The sequence below is a fragment of the Vicia villosa genome, linkage group LG6 (genome assembly GCF_029867415.1).
Source record: "Vicia villosa cultivar HV-30 ecotype Madison, WI linkage group LG6, Vvil1.0, whole genome shotgun sequence".
NCBI classification, from domain to species: Eukaryota; Viridiplantae; Streptophyta; class Magnoliopsida; order Fabales; family Fabaceae; genus Vicia; species Vicia villosa.
The window spans coordinates 112,836,945-112,853,963 of NC_081185.1; the positions used below are offsets into that span (position 1 = coordinate 112,836,945).

Here is a 17,019-nt window from a genome sequence, read left to right on the forward strand (position 1 = left end):
ACGTGCATGGAATTAATTTGAATAGATGAAAAAAAATGAAACTATCCTAGAGCTTTTGGATTGCACTTGATATTGCTAAGAAGACCTGCAAAATAAAAACTGATGAGATAGTTTGAGACGTGTAGAGTGCAATGTCCTCAAGAATTTTATGAGTATTATACTAATTCTCCACTATTTAAAAGACTCTTCTCGAAAGATGGAGGACACAAAAACTTGCATGAAATATTATCCCAAAGAGATATCTTAACCCAAAATACGTTAATTTTTGAAAAGATAATTTTTCTCGTATACATCTTTATGTTTTTTCATTCCAAAATCTATATATTAAAGACCTCTTGTTTTTTTGTTTTAAAAGGAAAATTTCCTTATGAAACTTTATTATCGCATTTAAGACTCATTCAACAAAATGGAATGTTTCATATAATACATTAACGTTGGCAAGATCAGTTACTGATTAAGAAATAATTGGGTTCAAAATCAAAGTATTGAAAAAATATTCGACATTTAAGAATACCGTTCAACAAAAGTTTAATTAATATTAAAAGCAAATTAAACCATTCATCACTCTTAATTGTCATTAAAATTATTCAATAGAAATATTTTAAAATGTTTTATTTTATTGAATACGGTTTTGAAATCACACACCGTTAACTTAAAAAATATTATAGCCCATTTATTTATCATTATCATCAACTTAAAATATTAATCACATGGCAGAAATAGTAATCAATATTATTCCTATTCATTATTAACATATTCATGAGGTTTAAATATACTGGTTAATTAAAAATATTTTAATTATTATTTGTAAATGAAGGTTAATAAAAATAAATTTCTAATTGATTTTAATAAAATATTTCTACATTAACTACTTCTTTTATTTTTTTAATTATAAATTATTATATAAAGTTATTTATATTTATTTATATATTCTCAATGATTAATATATAGAGGGCATATCATAAGAGAATGGCTTTTTTATATGAGAATGTGAGAATGAATCTGAACCATTGAATTTTGAAATAAATGGTGGAGATTATGTGTGAATATTTTTTTCTCTCTCCTCTATCATTAAAATAAAAGATTGAAGAAAGATAAAAAAAGATTCACACATAATCTCTACCATTTATTTTAAAATCCAATTGTTCAGATTCATTCTCACATTCTCATATAAAAAATGCATTCTCATATGATATGCTCTCTTAATATATATATATATATATATATATATATATATATATATATATATATATATATATATATATATATATATATATATATATATATATATATATATATATATATATATATATATATATATATATATATATATATATATTAAAATTGTAATTAGATTTTTTAATTTTCTAATATTTATTAATAGATAAACAATTATAATGTTAATAAAAAATATTATTTTTAATCGTGGTAGTTGAATATTATATTATTATTATTATTATTATTAGTATTATGAATATTATATTATAATTTTTTTAAATAGTGATAGTTGATTATATTATTATTATTATTATTATTATTATTATTATTATTATTATTATTATTATTTTAATAGTGTTAGCAGAATACATTATTATTATTAATTATATAAAATTATTTATATTTATTTATATAAGTTTTTTAATGATTAATATATATTAAAATTGTATTTAGATTTTTTAATTTTCTAATATATCTTAATAGGTAAATAATTATAAATTTTATAAAAAATATTATTTTTAATCGTATTAGTTGAATATTATGTTATTATTATTCTCTGAATATTATATTGCAATTTTTTTAATAGTGATAGTTAATTATATTATTATTATTATTACTAATATTATTATTTTAAATAGTGATAACAGTATATTACATTATTATTATTATTTATATAAAAGTTATTTATTTTTAATTATTTTACTTTTTTAATGATTAATATATATTAAAATTGTATTTAGATTTTTTAGTTTTCTAATATATCTTAATAGATAAATTATTATCCTTTTATTAAAATATTATTTTTAATCGTGTTAGTTGAATAATATATTATTATTATTATTATTATTTTCGATTTTTTTTATTAGTTGAATATTATATTATAATTTTTTTAATAGTGTTAGTAGAATATTATATTATTATTATGATTATTACTATTATTATTATTTTCGATTAATATTATTTGCTAAATATTATATTATAATATAAATTTAAATATATGATTTAGTCACTAATTAAAAATTTATATAAAAATATGAATAAAATTTTAAATACTTTTATTATTTTTTTGTTTTTTACTTTTTATATTATCACAATTGTAGTATATTAGTTATAATTTAAGTGATTAGTAAAATGAATTTTATAAAATAATTTTTTATTTTTTGAATTAAAATAATTTTTTATTTTTTGAGTTAAAATAAAAAAGAATGAAGAGTTTTATTCTTTATTTTTAATTTATAAGTGAATAGGAATAGGAGTATGTATAGTATTATTATCGTGAATTTTTTTTTTAAAATTTATAACTGAATTGGTAATTATTATATTTAGGGTTTTTTTTCCAAAGTTAATATGAAGATGACATGTCAGCATTTGATTACTATGAAGATGACATGTCAACATTAAGGTTAGGGTTGTGTTCAAGGTTGTCATTATGACAACCTTAGATTTATATTAAGTAGATAATATTTTTGGTTTAACTTATATACAAATTCACCATCCAAAAAGATGTAGTATTAAGAAAGAAAAAAAAATCCTATAAAAATATAAGGAGTTAAAAAGAAAGAAAAAAAATTCATATTGAAGCAATGTAGAGATCATCATGTTTTGAAAAAAAAAAAAGAGAAACATCATCGTCCTTGCATTTAAATTCACAAGCCTTCTATAGTCGTTGATTATAATCTTCCATTGTCTGATAAATTACAAAGTAGGCCCTATAAAACAGACACATCTTCTAATCATGATCTATTTAACTGACCACACACATCTTGTGAAAAATATGTTTACAATTTGTCATACACCTAATTTCTTTATCTTCGGAACATTCGTTCAAAGACACTGCACATCCAACCACTTTCGAATATGGCGAGGCCACAGAAACTAACAACAGGGAGGAATTCACAGATGATGATTGCATAGGGAGTAAGACGCGGTGGGAGTGTGATTCATTTAGAATAATATTGTATTTGTATTCGTTTACTTATGCTAATTAAGTTCTTGTACTTTTGAGAAACCTCTTGATTCATTGACTTAGTTTTTGTACCCATGTTTGTGTCTCTTTTTTAACCTAGAAATTGGTTTTGTATCAAAATAATGAGTATTACTTAAATCACAAGTTATAACACTTAACTCAAGGTTGTTGGGATGTATGATTTCAGTCATGCATATGTGTGAATCGAATCATAAAGCCTCGTGAAAGGTGGGATTTGGCTCTGCCTCATTCGAATCTAATTAAAGCAAAATGTGATTTGAATCAAAATTTCTTTGAGTCGAATCCTAAGGTACACGTGACTCAAATCATGGCCTTTTCCCTTATTTCCAACCTTTGATTCAATTTGATTATTTCTTTGATTCAAATCATAACCTTATGATTTGATGATAAAAAAACATTTGTTTTAGATATTTTATACAAAAGCATTCCAAGAGTGTATGTCGCACTCTTGCACCATTGTTCGTCTTTCTCCTTTTTGTCAATTAGAACATGTGTCACCCTTGAGGGAAAAACTCAAAAAAGTACGAGGAATAACATCTCTTGAATCATTGTTATGTTCTTGTTGAAGAACAAGAACCCTAGAGAAAGTGAAGGGATTGATAAATCATGTGAAGGAATTTGTCATTCTTATAACAACACCCAAGAACCTAAAAAAACCCATTTTTTTGCTAAGAACCTTGAGAGAATCTAGAGTGTGTTCTTCATTCATCAACATTTAAATCTTTTTTGATACATTGTGATCAACCTTTTAGATTAATGCAGATCTCTTGAGTTTTAGCTGTGTGTGTGAGATTCTTCAGATATTATTCTTCTTTTTCAATTTTTGTCAAGAACCATTATTATTGACCTTTAACTTTAAATATTGAGTATGAGACATAGATCAAGGGTACATTAGGGAATCTGATGTTTTTCTTTGAAGTTATGTTTTTGTGTATCAGGTGGAAGAATCTTTTATTGGATATGGATTTTGGTTGTGTGTTGTTCATAAAGAGATAAAACTCTCTTTATACAACATTGAATACTTTGGTGAAACAACGTGAAAGTTTTTGCAGAGTAAAGTTGGGAGTTATCCAATTAATCGAGGCTAATTGTAATCGTTCAGAAAAATCTTCGTATTATTGGACAAAGAAATTTTTTAGATAGGAAATTTGGAGCAGGTTATTTTGGATAACAATATTATTGTATCAATATCCTTGAGGATTTTGTATGTAGCAGTTGAGTATCTTCATCAACAGAAGGAATTGTCATCAGTTTTGTGTCTAAGCTAATGCAGTGTAGGTATTAACATTCAGATTGATGATAGTTTGTTGTATAAAAATACTTGTATATTAACTCTTGAAAATAATTAAAGACATGATTATTTTCCCAATTATTTCAAACCATTGAATGGTGGAGTGGGCATAGCGAGGTCAGTATTCAAACCACTATATATCTTTGTGTACTCTCTCTGTTCCCTATCTCTCTTTAATTTTTTTTCATTCATCAAGTAGAATTTAAATCATAGAATAACGTGTATGTCATTTAGGTTATATCATGCTTGTAGTGATTTATGGTATAAGTATAGGTCTATGTTACATCAAACCTATAGAGTCATGCTTAAGTTAATTGTGTTAAACAACATGTCTATGTAGTGATGGTAATTATAACACTCTAATTTACCTCGACGAATAATAATAAAATCAGAGTGCAAAGTTTCATTCAAAGTATTCATCACAAAACTAAGATGTCAAATTCTTTAAAAAAAACATAAACATTTGCTCGCAATTATTAACTGATACATAACACATTTAAGTCGGATGAACCGATCAAAACAACATAATCTTCAAAACATCTTTTATTACGCAGCGGAAAATATTCATAATTTGATTGAAAACCAACATGATAACTTAATTCAACAATTGCCAACATCAATATTTGAGAAGGCCTTAACAGTTATTCAAAATCCAACAAAGAAAACAAATAAGCGTTCATCCCCCTAGAGTTACGTATCAGAGCGACGACGCCAACTCGAACTAACTGAAGGTAAACATCCCTCACTCCTGATCACATGCACATCACCAACATAAGGGTAACATTCAAACAGAAGGGTGAAATATCATAACAATATAAAGAAACGTATGATAATAAGTATATGAAGAATAAAATCATACACATTTCACCAACTTCACAAAATCATCATCATCATCATCATCATCATCATCCATCAATAAGTAATATACAAGTATTCAACAACAAACAACTCATCATCACGTCATTAGTTATAATATGTGTCATACCCCAAAATTTGCCCACTCAAGATCATTTGAATATCAAAGTCTCAAATGAGTAGATGCTCTCCTAATCAACTACCCTTCAAACTAGGGTTTTGTTCTTCTCAAAGAAAAGTCAACTTCTGACACCTCAAGTGGACTTCGTGGATTCTTATATGTTTCAAAGAGATCCCATACCAAGTTTCAAGCCTCGATTCAAAAGATTGCTCATTCAATGGCCCGAACGACCAATAATCGACTGGTTAACCTAAAAGTCAAACTATGGTCAAACCACAGTCAAAACTCCCGATTCTAGGGAAACGTTAACATTTCTATGTTATATTCATCATTTGATCAAAATTTGACCATGATTCATCAAGAAAAAGGTCCAAAATCATCAAAGGAAAAGGTTACTAAATTAGGGTTTTAAAGGGAAAGTCAACGGAAATTTGACCGATCATAACTCTCACATGGTTCATCAAAAATTGCCCAACCAAAGCCTATTCTCAAGGAAATTTCATTTTTCTACAACTTTGATGTTGGGTCTAAAGTCAAGAAATGCACCAGTTGGATGATACAGGCCAAAACATGACAGGTCCTCTTAGGGACTCGCAAAAAGCAGTTTTCTCGCACAAGCCATATCGTCAAGATAAAACCTCCAAATGAGAAAAAGTTTCCAAAGTAGCTTGTAGAGGACATCATAAGCTTTCCAAAAAGTCCTAGAACACCTTCATACGATAAAAATTGGATGATTTATGATCGATGCAAGTTGGACAAAGTTTGAGAAATGCATAAAACCACAATTGAGAAATTTTGTTTTTTTTTTAGCAATGGGCCTATACTTCATTGTTGACCACGAAATTGCATCTTCATAAGAGGCCCATGGATTAATTTTCATTTATTTTATGGATTTATTCTATTAATTTTGTAATTTATTAATTTAAATTCAATTTTAAAAGAAATAAAATCATAATTTAATGGTAAAGAGATCATGTGTGTCATTTCCAAATATTTAAGGACCCCACATGTGTGCAAAAGTCGTGTGAAAATATGAAAGGAAGGTTTGAGACAAAATCTTGAAGTTTTGGAAAGTTTTCAAAAAATGTTTTGGAAAGAAATCATGACATTTCCACACTTTGATGACAATGATTCTTTCCATTTTGTTTCAACCCTAAATTTGGTCCATATATAATCACAAATCATGCAGCCACAAGACAAGAGAGGGTAGCCGCTCAAGCATCGTTCAAAAACTCCAAAAATTATAAAAAAAGGCATTATTTTCGTTTTCAGATTCCCGGCCATTATCAGTTCCAACCAAGCATTCCAATCTCTTCCTGGATTAATTTAGAGTAAGTTTGGGGCGATGCATGATTCCCATATTGCATAGACACTATAATCATGCTTGTTCATATTATTTTTTCTTTTTATTTTCGTTTTCCATATTTCAATAAGTTTTAATTTGGTTCGATGCTTTTAATGTGTTTATGGTGACATGTAGAACAGGTTTAACGTATAATACGAAAGCTTTGAGCCTTGTATGGAGAAACACCATGGTTAGGGCTTTAAGCTAGGGCGTTTTCGTGCACCATGTTATAGACCGTTTCCGGCCCAAACGACCCCACCAATGGATTCGTAAGGGTCGAATTAGGGGAGTAGGATCCTTTTTATTCGTTTAATTGTGTTATTTTGCAGGTTTGTAAATGTCCAGGAATTGCTACAAAAATATATTTGCAGGGCTGTAGTTAAATGGTAGCAAATCCGCAGCTATTTACTTGCAGAACAAAGGCATTGGAGAAGATGATGACATGGCAAGCTTGGTCTCTCCTTTGACCGCATGCGCCGTATTGTGATTGGCCAGTCAAAACTTCTCCCATCTCTCTCCAGCGCTGATTCGTTCGTTCCAATAAATGGGGCCCAGCGTTTGACTATCAATTTGAAAGACCATTGGACACACGTTTTGAACTTATACGTTTTTGTTTGACAGATTAACAAAGCAATGAACACAGCACAGGTGGTCAGTGCGTTTTGCCAATTACCCCCAGATCCTGGGTTCGATCCACAGCATGACCAATTTTTCTTTTTTTCTTTTTCATATGCTTTCTTTTACAAATTGATAAGTAGTAATTAGGTTTATATAATTTAGTGGTAAATTAAAATAATTAGCTTCTAACCATTAGGATTAATTTATTAATATTGGAATTAGGACTAACATTAAATTTTAGTTTAATTAATCAAACTTTTTATTTATTTATTAATTTAACTTAATATAATTAAGATATAAATTAATTAGGTTTTAACTAGTTTAATTACATTAAAATAAAAATAATTAGTTTCTAGTTTTTCTTTTTATTTTATTTTAACTTTAGATATAATTTTAATTTATGATTTAATCAAACAATTTTAATTTAGTTTAATTTGCTAATTAACCATCAAATCATTTTAATAATTTTCGATTTCTTCTCTCATCTCAAAATCCCGTGTATGGCGCATGTTTGATTTAACTTATTTATTTTATTCAAGATATTAGAATGTACATAGGTGAAAAAATGTAAAAATCATAGTGAATATCTTTATGTTTCTGCACTTTATTTTCTGTATATATTTAACTGCTAGATGTATGCTTAGGATTGTATGAAAAGACTAAATAATTGAACGTTAGCTCACCTAATTCAATATAACATAACTGAATTCAACTCACGTGATTGATGCACTCACTCACCCTTAGGGTACGCCCCTCTTTGGTTGCCTTCGATTATAAGGTCGTGTCCCTCGAAATGTAGAGGTACCCATTAGCAAAGGTCCCTCGATATAAAATCGTCACTAAGTCCCTCGATGACCCTCGATTGTTGCCTACGAAAAAGTGACGATCGTCCCTTCGAAATTGCTAAGGGTACCTCTATCATGTTGCCTTCAACGACCTCGATGACCCTTCGATGACCCGCACGTCCAATATAACAAGGATTTCCTACTTCTATATAGTATGGATAATCCTGGGAATCATAAAAATTACATAAAAAGACCAATCAATTAGGGTAGTGCTCTTAAACTGCCTAGCTCAATAAAAACATCTTTTTCAATACTATTTCAAAAGACTAAGGCTACGCATTTACGCTAAAGTCCTTATGCTCCTTTCAAAACAAACAAACAAACATGAGCTAAGCAAGTTAAGAGCCCGTAGATAACTACGGATGAAAAGGGTGCTTACACCTTCCCTTTTCATAACTTACCCCCCGAGCCCGCTTTCTTTCAAAAGGGTCTTTTTCTGTACTTTTTGCCCTTCCTAACATTGGACAAAATAAAAGTCGGTGGCGACTCTTGCTCACCGCAACATTGGTTGCATTATAAAAATAAAAGTCAGTTCACCGAGTTACAGAACTGGCGACTCTGCTGGGGACTAATAAAAAGAGGGGTTTACCTTAGGGCTTAGTTCATTGTAAATGTTTTCAATTGTTTGTTTGTATGCTTTATTCTTAAAGTTTGTTTGGGATTATTCTGTGTGAAAGATCCTAACCCGGATCTGAGTACCTTAGGAAAATGGCATGAGATCAAGGAGACTGCACAGCGTATACTGATGTGGTTGATCTGATGGCCATCGTTAGTGTGACACATTGGTGTGTCCTGGTGTTCCTTGGGATCCGACTCGAGGAAATGCTTGGCTACCGCGTGGTGTCATTAAGCACTAATTTGCCTTTAGAACCTTAGTTGAACTAAACTTTGGCCTTTTAGAAAGTAGCGAGATGGCTGGCTTTAGTTCCGACTGAAGTTGGTTGATACTCGAAGCTACACTCATATGGACTGGACTTTCGGGACCTTTTCGGTTGGTGATTCGATCGCCGAACTGAGATAAGCGCCTTCGAGAAAGGTCAATGATATGAGCTCCCTAGAACCCGATCTTTTATAGGACAGGTTGAGCCAACTAAACTTCAGGGGGAGGGTATGTACCTAATAAACCTCATGCAAGCCTTAAACCTAAGGTTCTTGTGTGACTTGTTTGTGTTTGTTATCTACTTGACATCATGACATCATATGCATATCATTTCACTAACTTTTTCAAGGACCGAGGAATTTATCTTTGTTTTTTTTTGTAGGGGCCATGGAAACCAGAAATACTATCCGAGTCAACTTTGTGAAAGTACCTTCCGAGCTGAAAGAATTGGTATCAAAGGTTCCTGGAAATTCTCGTTTCAGTGAAAGGCACGGTCATCTACTCGATTTGGTTACCTCAGGTTTTGAAGAAGAGATGATGAGTGTGTTGTTTCAGTTCTTCGACCCCGAGCATCATTGCTTCACGTTCCCCGATTATCAGTTGGTACCCACTATGGAAGAATTTTCTGAGACGCTTCAGATCCCTATTGGAAATCAACTACCATTCACTGGTTTAGAGAAGAGTCCGAAGCCTGAAGCTATTGCCGCTGCTTTACACCTGAGGAAGTCTGAAATTGAGAAAAATTGGGAAACGAGAAGTGGGGTCGAGGGTTTCCTTGCTAAGTTCTTAATTGATAAGGCACGATCATTCTCAAAATCCATGAGTTATCATGCTTTCGAAGACATTTTGGCTTTGCTCATCTATGGCTTGGTGTTGTTTCCAAATCCTGACCAGTTCATAGACGTGCATGCCATCAAGATATTTTTGACTCACAATCCTGTGCCTACTTTGCTTGGAGATATTCTACACTCACTTCACACCCGTACGATGAAGAAGCGGGGAACTCTCATGTGTTGTATACCTTTGCTGTCTAGGTGGTTTATTTCGCACCTTCCTCGATCTGTAATGAGGAATGACCAAGGCCAGAAGTGGCATCGGAGAATAATGTCGCTTTCTCACTCTGATATTCGCTGGTGTTCTCTGTCCAAGGAAAATGTTGTTATTATTGATCGTTGCGGGCGGTACCCTAATGTGCCCCTCCTTGGCATAAGGGGAGGTATTACCTATAATCCCTCGTTGGCCTTACGCCAGTTCGGCTATGCTCGAAGAGATGGTATTCACCACATGCTTATACAAGGCATTGTGTTCAACTATGAGGAGGATCCTCAAGGCCATCGTCAGAAATTTATACGTGCTTGGGACATGGTAAATAGGATTGACAGCAAGAGCTTGGGGCAAAAGAATTCCATTCCTTTGGAGGCTTACCTCAGATGGGTGCGCACTCGCGCTCAACGTTTTGTCATGCCATATCCACATGTCAGACCTGTGATTGTGGAGCCCGAGTATGAAGAAGATGTTCCTCAGGTTATTTCTCATCCCGACATGCCCACTGATATTGAGGAACTGAAGAGGTCTTGGATCCAATTGAAGGAAGAAAGAGACACCTTTGAAGCTCAATTCCGCGCCAAAGAGAAGAAAGTATTAGAGCTCACAAAGCAACTTCAGGATGAGCAGAGTATTAACACATTCCTCGGGGCAAAGCGACAGCGTCCATGGGAGACTTGAAGACCCTTTTTTTCTTTTTATGCTTTTATTTTGCTATTTCAGTTTTTTTCCTTGTAAAGCCTAAAAATGGCAAACAATTTTATGTTTTTTTTAACATTATTAATGAGAGTTTCTTTCTTGTTGGTTTAAGCAAATTTAAATTTCGAGGTCCTTGAAAGCATTGCATAAACATAAGCATACCATTCATAAACATTGCATAACAGGTTTCTCTAACAAGACACTCATATTCTCGCTGTTTATTTCAGCTGAGAAAATGAATCCTCTCGAGCAATCAGTTAAGGATCTGCAAGCACAGAATGCTGAGTTCCAAGCCCTGATCTTGAGTCTGGCGAAAGGGCAGGAAGAGCTGAAGACCCTCCTTACTAAGAGTGAGAAGAAGACTAAGAAGCCTGTGGGCGTTTTCAACATGGGAAGAAGATTTCGAGGCCCTCTCAAAAAGGTCAAAGAAGTCGATATCCCAGAAGAGACTGAACAAGATGACAATGTTAGTGGTAAGGCTGATCAGAAGAGCAATGGTTCTGTCAAGCAAGATGAAGACGAAGAAGAGTACTATGATGATGAAGAGTATCCAGAAGATAAGTACAGACAGTTGGAGGAACGAATGAAGGCTGTAGAAACCCAGAAGATCCCAGGGTTAGACTTTGAGGAACTAGGGCTCATCTCAGGAGTTGTGATTCCTCCAAAGTTCAAAACTCCGATCTTTGCGAAGTATGATGGAGTCTCTTGTCCGAAACTGCACCTAAAATCATATGTGAGGAAGATCCAACCTCACACCGCTGACAAGATGTTGTGGATCCACTTGTTCCAAGAGAGTTTGACAGGAACTCAACTCGAATGGTACTATCAGCTAGAGGGTACCAATATTCGTACTTGGGAGGACTTGGCTGTTGCTTTCTATACGCAATACCAATATAATTCTGATCTCGCACCGACTCGTACACAACTGCAGAGCATGTCCATGGGTCCGAAAGAAAGTTTCAAGGAGTATGCTCAAAAATGGAGAGACTTGGCTGGTAGAGTCCAACCTTCTCTAACGGACAGGGAGCTGGTAGATATGTTCATGGGTACTTTGACTGGTCCATTTTATAGTTATTTGCTGGGAAGCTCATCAGCTGGTTTTACTGACTTGATATTGACTGGGGAGCGGGTTGAAAGTGGCATCCGAAGTGGGAAAATTCAGGTGGCTACCTCTTCTGGTGTTACGAAGAAGCCTTATAGTGGGAAGACTGAAGCTAATGCTGTGCACAGCCAGAGGGGTCGCAACAGAAATGATAGTAGCCATTCTGTTGGAGCTGTCTTAATCTCTACACCAACACCTCGACAAGAACAACAACAGGGATACCAGCGTAGGCAGGATGCGCCCAGGAGGAAATTTACAAAAATAAACATGCCACTATCCCAAGCATTACAATATCTGTTAAAGGCGGGCTTGATCACTGTGAGGGACCCTCCGAAGACCACTAATACTGCCTCTCCTGGTTATAACCCCAATGCGAAGTGTGCCTACCATTCTGATAGCCCAGGACATGACGCGAACAGTTGTTGGGCTCTGAAAAATAAGATTCAAGATATGATAGATGCTGGAGAAATCGAGTTTGACCCTCCAGAGACTCCCAATGTTATTACCGCTCCTATGCCGAAGCATGACAAAGCTGTCAATGCTGTTGACCAAGAATCCTATGTTACTAATGTGATGAATCTGACTACTCCACTCCCCATTATCAAGAAGAAGCTGTTGCAAGCCGGTTTATTTCCGGGTTGCGTCGAAGACTGTTATTTCTGCTCGTCTCAATCAAATGGTTGTACAAGGTTGAAGATTGGTATTCAATGCCTGATGGATAAGCGAAAGATCATGTTTGAAAAAGTGCCTTCTGTGGAAAAATTATGTGAAGATCTAGCTCAAAACTTGAAAATTGAAGACGTGTCCGTAATTTCCAAGACTCCTATCAGAATCCCTACCAAGGCCCCCATAAGGATCACTGCTGAGCCTAGGGTAGCTCCCTTGATCATTACCAAGCCTGGTCCGATCCCGTACTCCTCCGACAAGGCTGTCCCTTGGAGCTATGGTAATGAGGTGTATATCCATGGTGTGAAACAAGAAGCCCTGAATGATAAGCCTGTCAAAATTTCCAGCCCTGACATTGACAATATTGTGGGGACCAGCAAAGTTACAAGAAGTGGAAGAATTTTCTCTCCGGAGATCTCTCCTGGTGCCAATATCTCAACTCAGGTCCCTGTTCCCGATTCAACTGCTGATGTGCAAGGGAAAAGGCCAATGCTGGAGCCAGTTCAGACACCGGTAGAAGCTACTACTGAAGAAGTCTCTCAGAAGGAAATGGATGAAATTCTGAAGATCATCCGGAAGAGTGATTACGATGTGATTGAACAGTTGGGGCACACTTCCTCCAAGATATCCATGCTATCATTGTTAACTTGTTCTGAGGCCCATGCTAAGGCTTTGATGAAGTTTCTAAAAGCGGCGCACGTACCACAAGAGATTTCTGTTAATCAATTTGAGAACTGTGTTGCAAGTTTGACAACGAACAACTACCTAGGGTTTTCTGATGCTGATCTGACTCCTGCTGGAAAGAGTCATAACAAAGCCTTGCACATCTCCATTGAGTGTAAGGGTACTACTTTGTCCCATGTGCTGGTGGATAATGGCTCCTCGCTGAATGTATTGCCTAAATTGGTGCTGGATAGACTTGATTCTGAAGGGATAGTGCTAATGCCCAGTAATGTGGTGGTAAAGGCTTTCGATGGGTCGAAGAGTACAGTCTATGGAGAGGTTGAGCTCCCAATCAGAGTGGGTTCTCAAACTTTCAACTCCTTGTTCTATGTGATGGATATCCACCCCGCCTATTCTTGCTTGCTCGGGCGTCCGTGGATACATGGGGCAGGTGCTGTGACATCTACTTTGCATCAGAAGCTGAAGTACCTTGCAAATGGCAAGATCGTCACTGTGCATGGGGAAGAAGAGTATGTGGTTAGTTGTGTGAATGAGTACAAGTATATCGAAGTGAACGGCGAATTCATCGAGACTCCTTGCCAGACTTTTGAATTGGTTCCTCAAGTTGTCTCTACCGCCAAGCACACTCCTACTGTTCCTAAAGTTACCCGGATCCCTTCAACAATGGCTTCTCTGAAGGATGCTAAGGCTGTAGTTGAAGAAGGTGGTTGTACTGTTTGGGGCCAACTCATTGATGTCCCGTATAAATCTGACAAACTTGGTTTAGGTTGTACTGCTGGAACTCAGAAGAATAATCATCACACCCGGCTTGGAGGATTAATGTCTCATTTCGTCAGCAAAGGAGTCAATGCCTTGGAAGATGGGGAGAACAACTGCAATCTAGACAAGTGGATCTTCCCGACACCTGATCATGGGCTGAACAACTGGAAGACCGAAGATGTTATCTCTATCTCCTTCAACCAGGAGTAATTGCAATTTTTCCTTTTTTTTTTATTGTTTTCTAGTCCAAGTTTCGGTTATGTAATTCAAACAATAAATTTCAAAGCCATATGCCTTGCCCGAGGCATAGTTGGTCCATTTGTTAGGGCTTGTCATGTCATAATCATATTTTCATTCAAATAAATCATTGGACGTTTCATATTCAAATATTGCGCTCTATGTTTTTGTTTTCTTTTGTCATATTATTAAAGCTATGTGTTCTTACACACACCCACATAATACACTGCAGATTCACATCCACTCTGGATCCCATTGATAACGACTCTGCTACTGCCAATTATGACTTTGATAATCCGATCTACCAAGCTGAGGATGAAGGCGACGAAGATTGTGAAGTGCCTAGAGAACTTGCCAGACTGTTAGAGCAAGAAGAAAGAGCCATACAGCCGCACGAAGAGCCGATTGAAGTTGTGAATCTTGGTACTGACGAAGAAAAGAAAGAAGTCAAGGTAGGCGCTGGGTTGGAAGACAGTGTCAAACAGAGACTAATCCAGATGTTACGAGACTATGTTGAGATTTTCGCTTGGTCTTACGAAGATATGCCTGGTCTTGATACTGATATTGTGGTGCACCGCTTACCAATCAAGGAGGACAGTCCTCCAGTGAAGCAGAAACTACGAAGAAGTAGACCTGATATGGCCAAAAAGATCAAAGACGAAGTTGAGAAACAGTTCAATGCTGGGTTTCTAAAGGTAGTGAGTTATCCACCATGGATCGCTAATATTGTGCCAGTACCTAAGAAGGATGGGAAAGTCAGAATGTGTGTTGACTATAGAGATCTGAATCGAGCAAGTCCAAAGGATGATTTTCCGCTGCCTCACATTGATACACTGGTGGACAGTACCGCACAATGCAAAGTGTTCTCTTTCATGGATGGCTTCTCCGGTTACAATCAAATCAAGATGGCACCAGAAGACATGGAGAAGACAACATTCACAACACCTTGGGGGACTTTTTGTTACAAGGTAATGCCTTTCGGTTTGAAGAACGCAGGGGCAACATATCAGCGTGCAATGGTAGCCTTGTTCCATGATATGATTCACCAAGAAATAGAAGTGTATGTGGATGATATGATCGCAAAATCTGACACTGAAGAGGAACACCTCATCCATTTACAAAAGCTTTTTGACAGGTTAAAGAAGTACAAATTGAGATTGAATCCGAACAAGTGCACTTTTGGGGCAAGATCCGGTAAGCTCCTAGGGTTCATCGTCAGCAGTAAAGGTATTGAAGTCGACCCGGCCAAAGTTAAAGCTATTCAAGAGATGCCTGCACCACGTACTGAGAAGGAAGTCCGGGGTTTCCTGGGACGTTTGAATTATATTGCAAGGTTTATTTCCCACCTGACAACTACTTGTGTACCAATCTTCAAATTGTTGAAGAAAGATCAAGTGATAAGATGGAATGACGAGTGTCAGTTAGCTTTTGACAAAATCAAGGAGTACCTTCAAGAACCTCCAGTTCTGATGCCACCAGTTGATGGAAGACCTTTGATAATGTACCTGACAGTATTAGAGAACTCAATGGGGTGTGTACTGGGGCAACATGACGAGTCTGGTCGAAAAGAGCATGCAATATACTACCTTAGCAAAAAGTTTACTGACTGTGAAACAAGATACTCACTGCTCGAGAAAACTTGCTGTGCTTTGGCATGGGCTGCTCGCCGACTAAGACAGTATATGTTGAACCATACTACTTTATTGATCTCTAAAATGGATCCCATCAAGTATGTTTTCGAGAAGCCCGCTCTCTCTGGACGAATAGCAAGATGGCAAATGATATTGACAGAGTACGACATTCAGTATACTACACAGAAGGCGATTAAAGGAAGTGTACTAGCGGATCATTTGGCTCATCAAGCGGTAGATGACTATCAGTCCATGAACTTTGAATTTCCAGATGAAGATATCATGCTTGTTACCGATTATGAAGAGCCTGGTCTGGATGAAGGACCTGAACCAGGATCCCGATGGACTATGGTTTTTGATGGAGCTTCGAATGCACTTGGCAATGGTATCGGCGCTGTAATTATTTCTCCTGAAGGTGGACATACACCATTCACTGCTAGACTATGCTTCGACTGCACCAACAATATGGCCGAATATGAAGCGTGCATCATGGGTCTCAAAGCCGCAATCGACTTGAGAATCAAATTTCTAGAAGTGTATGGAGACTCAGCCTTGGTAATCAGTCAGGTCAAAGGAGAGTGGGACACGAAGCATCCTAATCTCATCCCTTACAAGGAATATGTGTTAACTTTGATCCCTTATTTTGAAGAGGTTACTTTTGAGCATATTCCACGAGAAGAGAATCAATTGGCAGACGCGCTAGCTACCATGTCATCTATGTTCAAAGTTAGGTGGGACAATGAGGCACCCCTGATCATTATTGAAAGATTGGATGAACCGGCACATTGTTGCGAGGTTGTTACAGAAGGAGCAGACGAGAAACCTTGGTTCTATGAAGTGAAAAGATATCTTGAAGCCCAGGAATATCCTGAAGGGGCATCCATCAATGATAGGAAGTTTTTAAGAAGGTTCTCGGCCAAATTCTTCCTGAGTAATGGGATCTTATACAAACGCAATCATGACTCAACTTTGCTTCGTTGTGTGAACAAGAAGGAAGCAGAAGAAATAATGGAAGACATGCACGATGGTGTTTTCGG

General features: G+C 35.5%; 1 protein-coding gene across 1 annotated transcript; it reads left to right on the forward strand.

The window, feature by feature from the left end:
- The first annotated feature begins 9,547 nt into the window (after positions 1 to 9,547).
- Positions 9,548 to 14,324, forward strand: LOC131614363 (uncharacterized). Its single transcript, XM_058885957.1, has 3 exons — positions 9,548 to 10,376; positions 11,131 to 11,869; positions 11,975 to 14,324. Exons 1-3 carry the CDS (start codon positions 9,548 to 9,550, stop codon positions 14,322 to 14,324), a joined length of 3,918 nt encoding a protein of 1,305 aa, XP_058741940.1.
- The last annotated feature ends 2,695 nt before the right edge of the window (positions 14,325 to 17,019 follow it).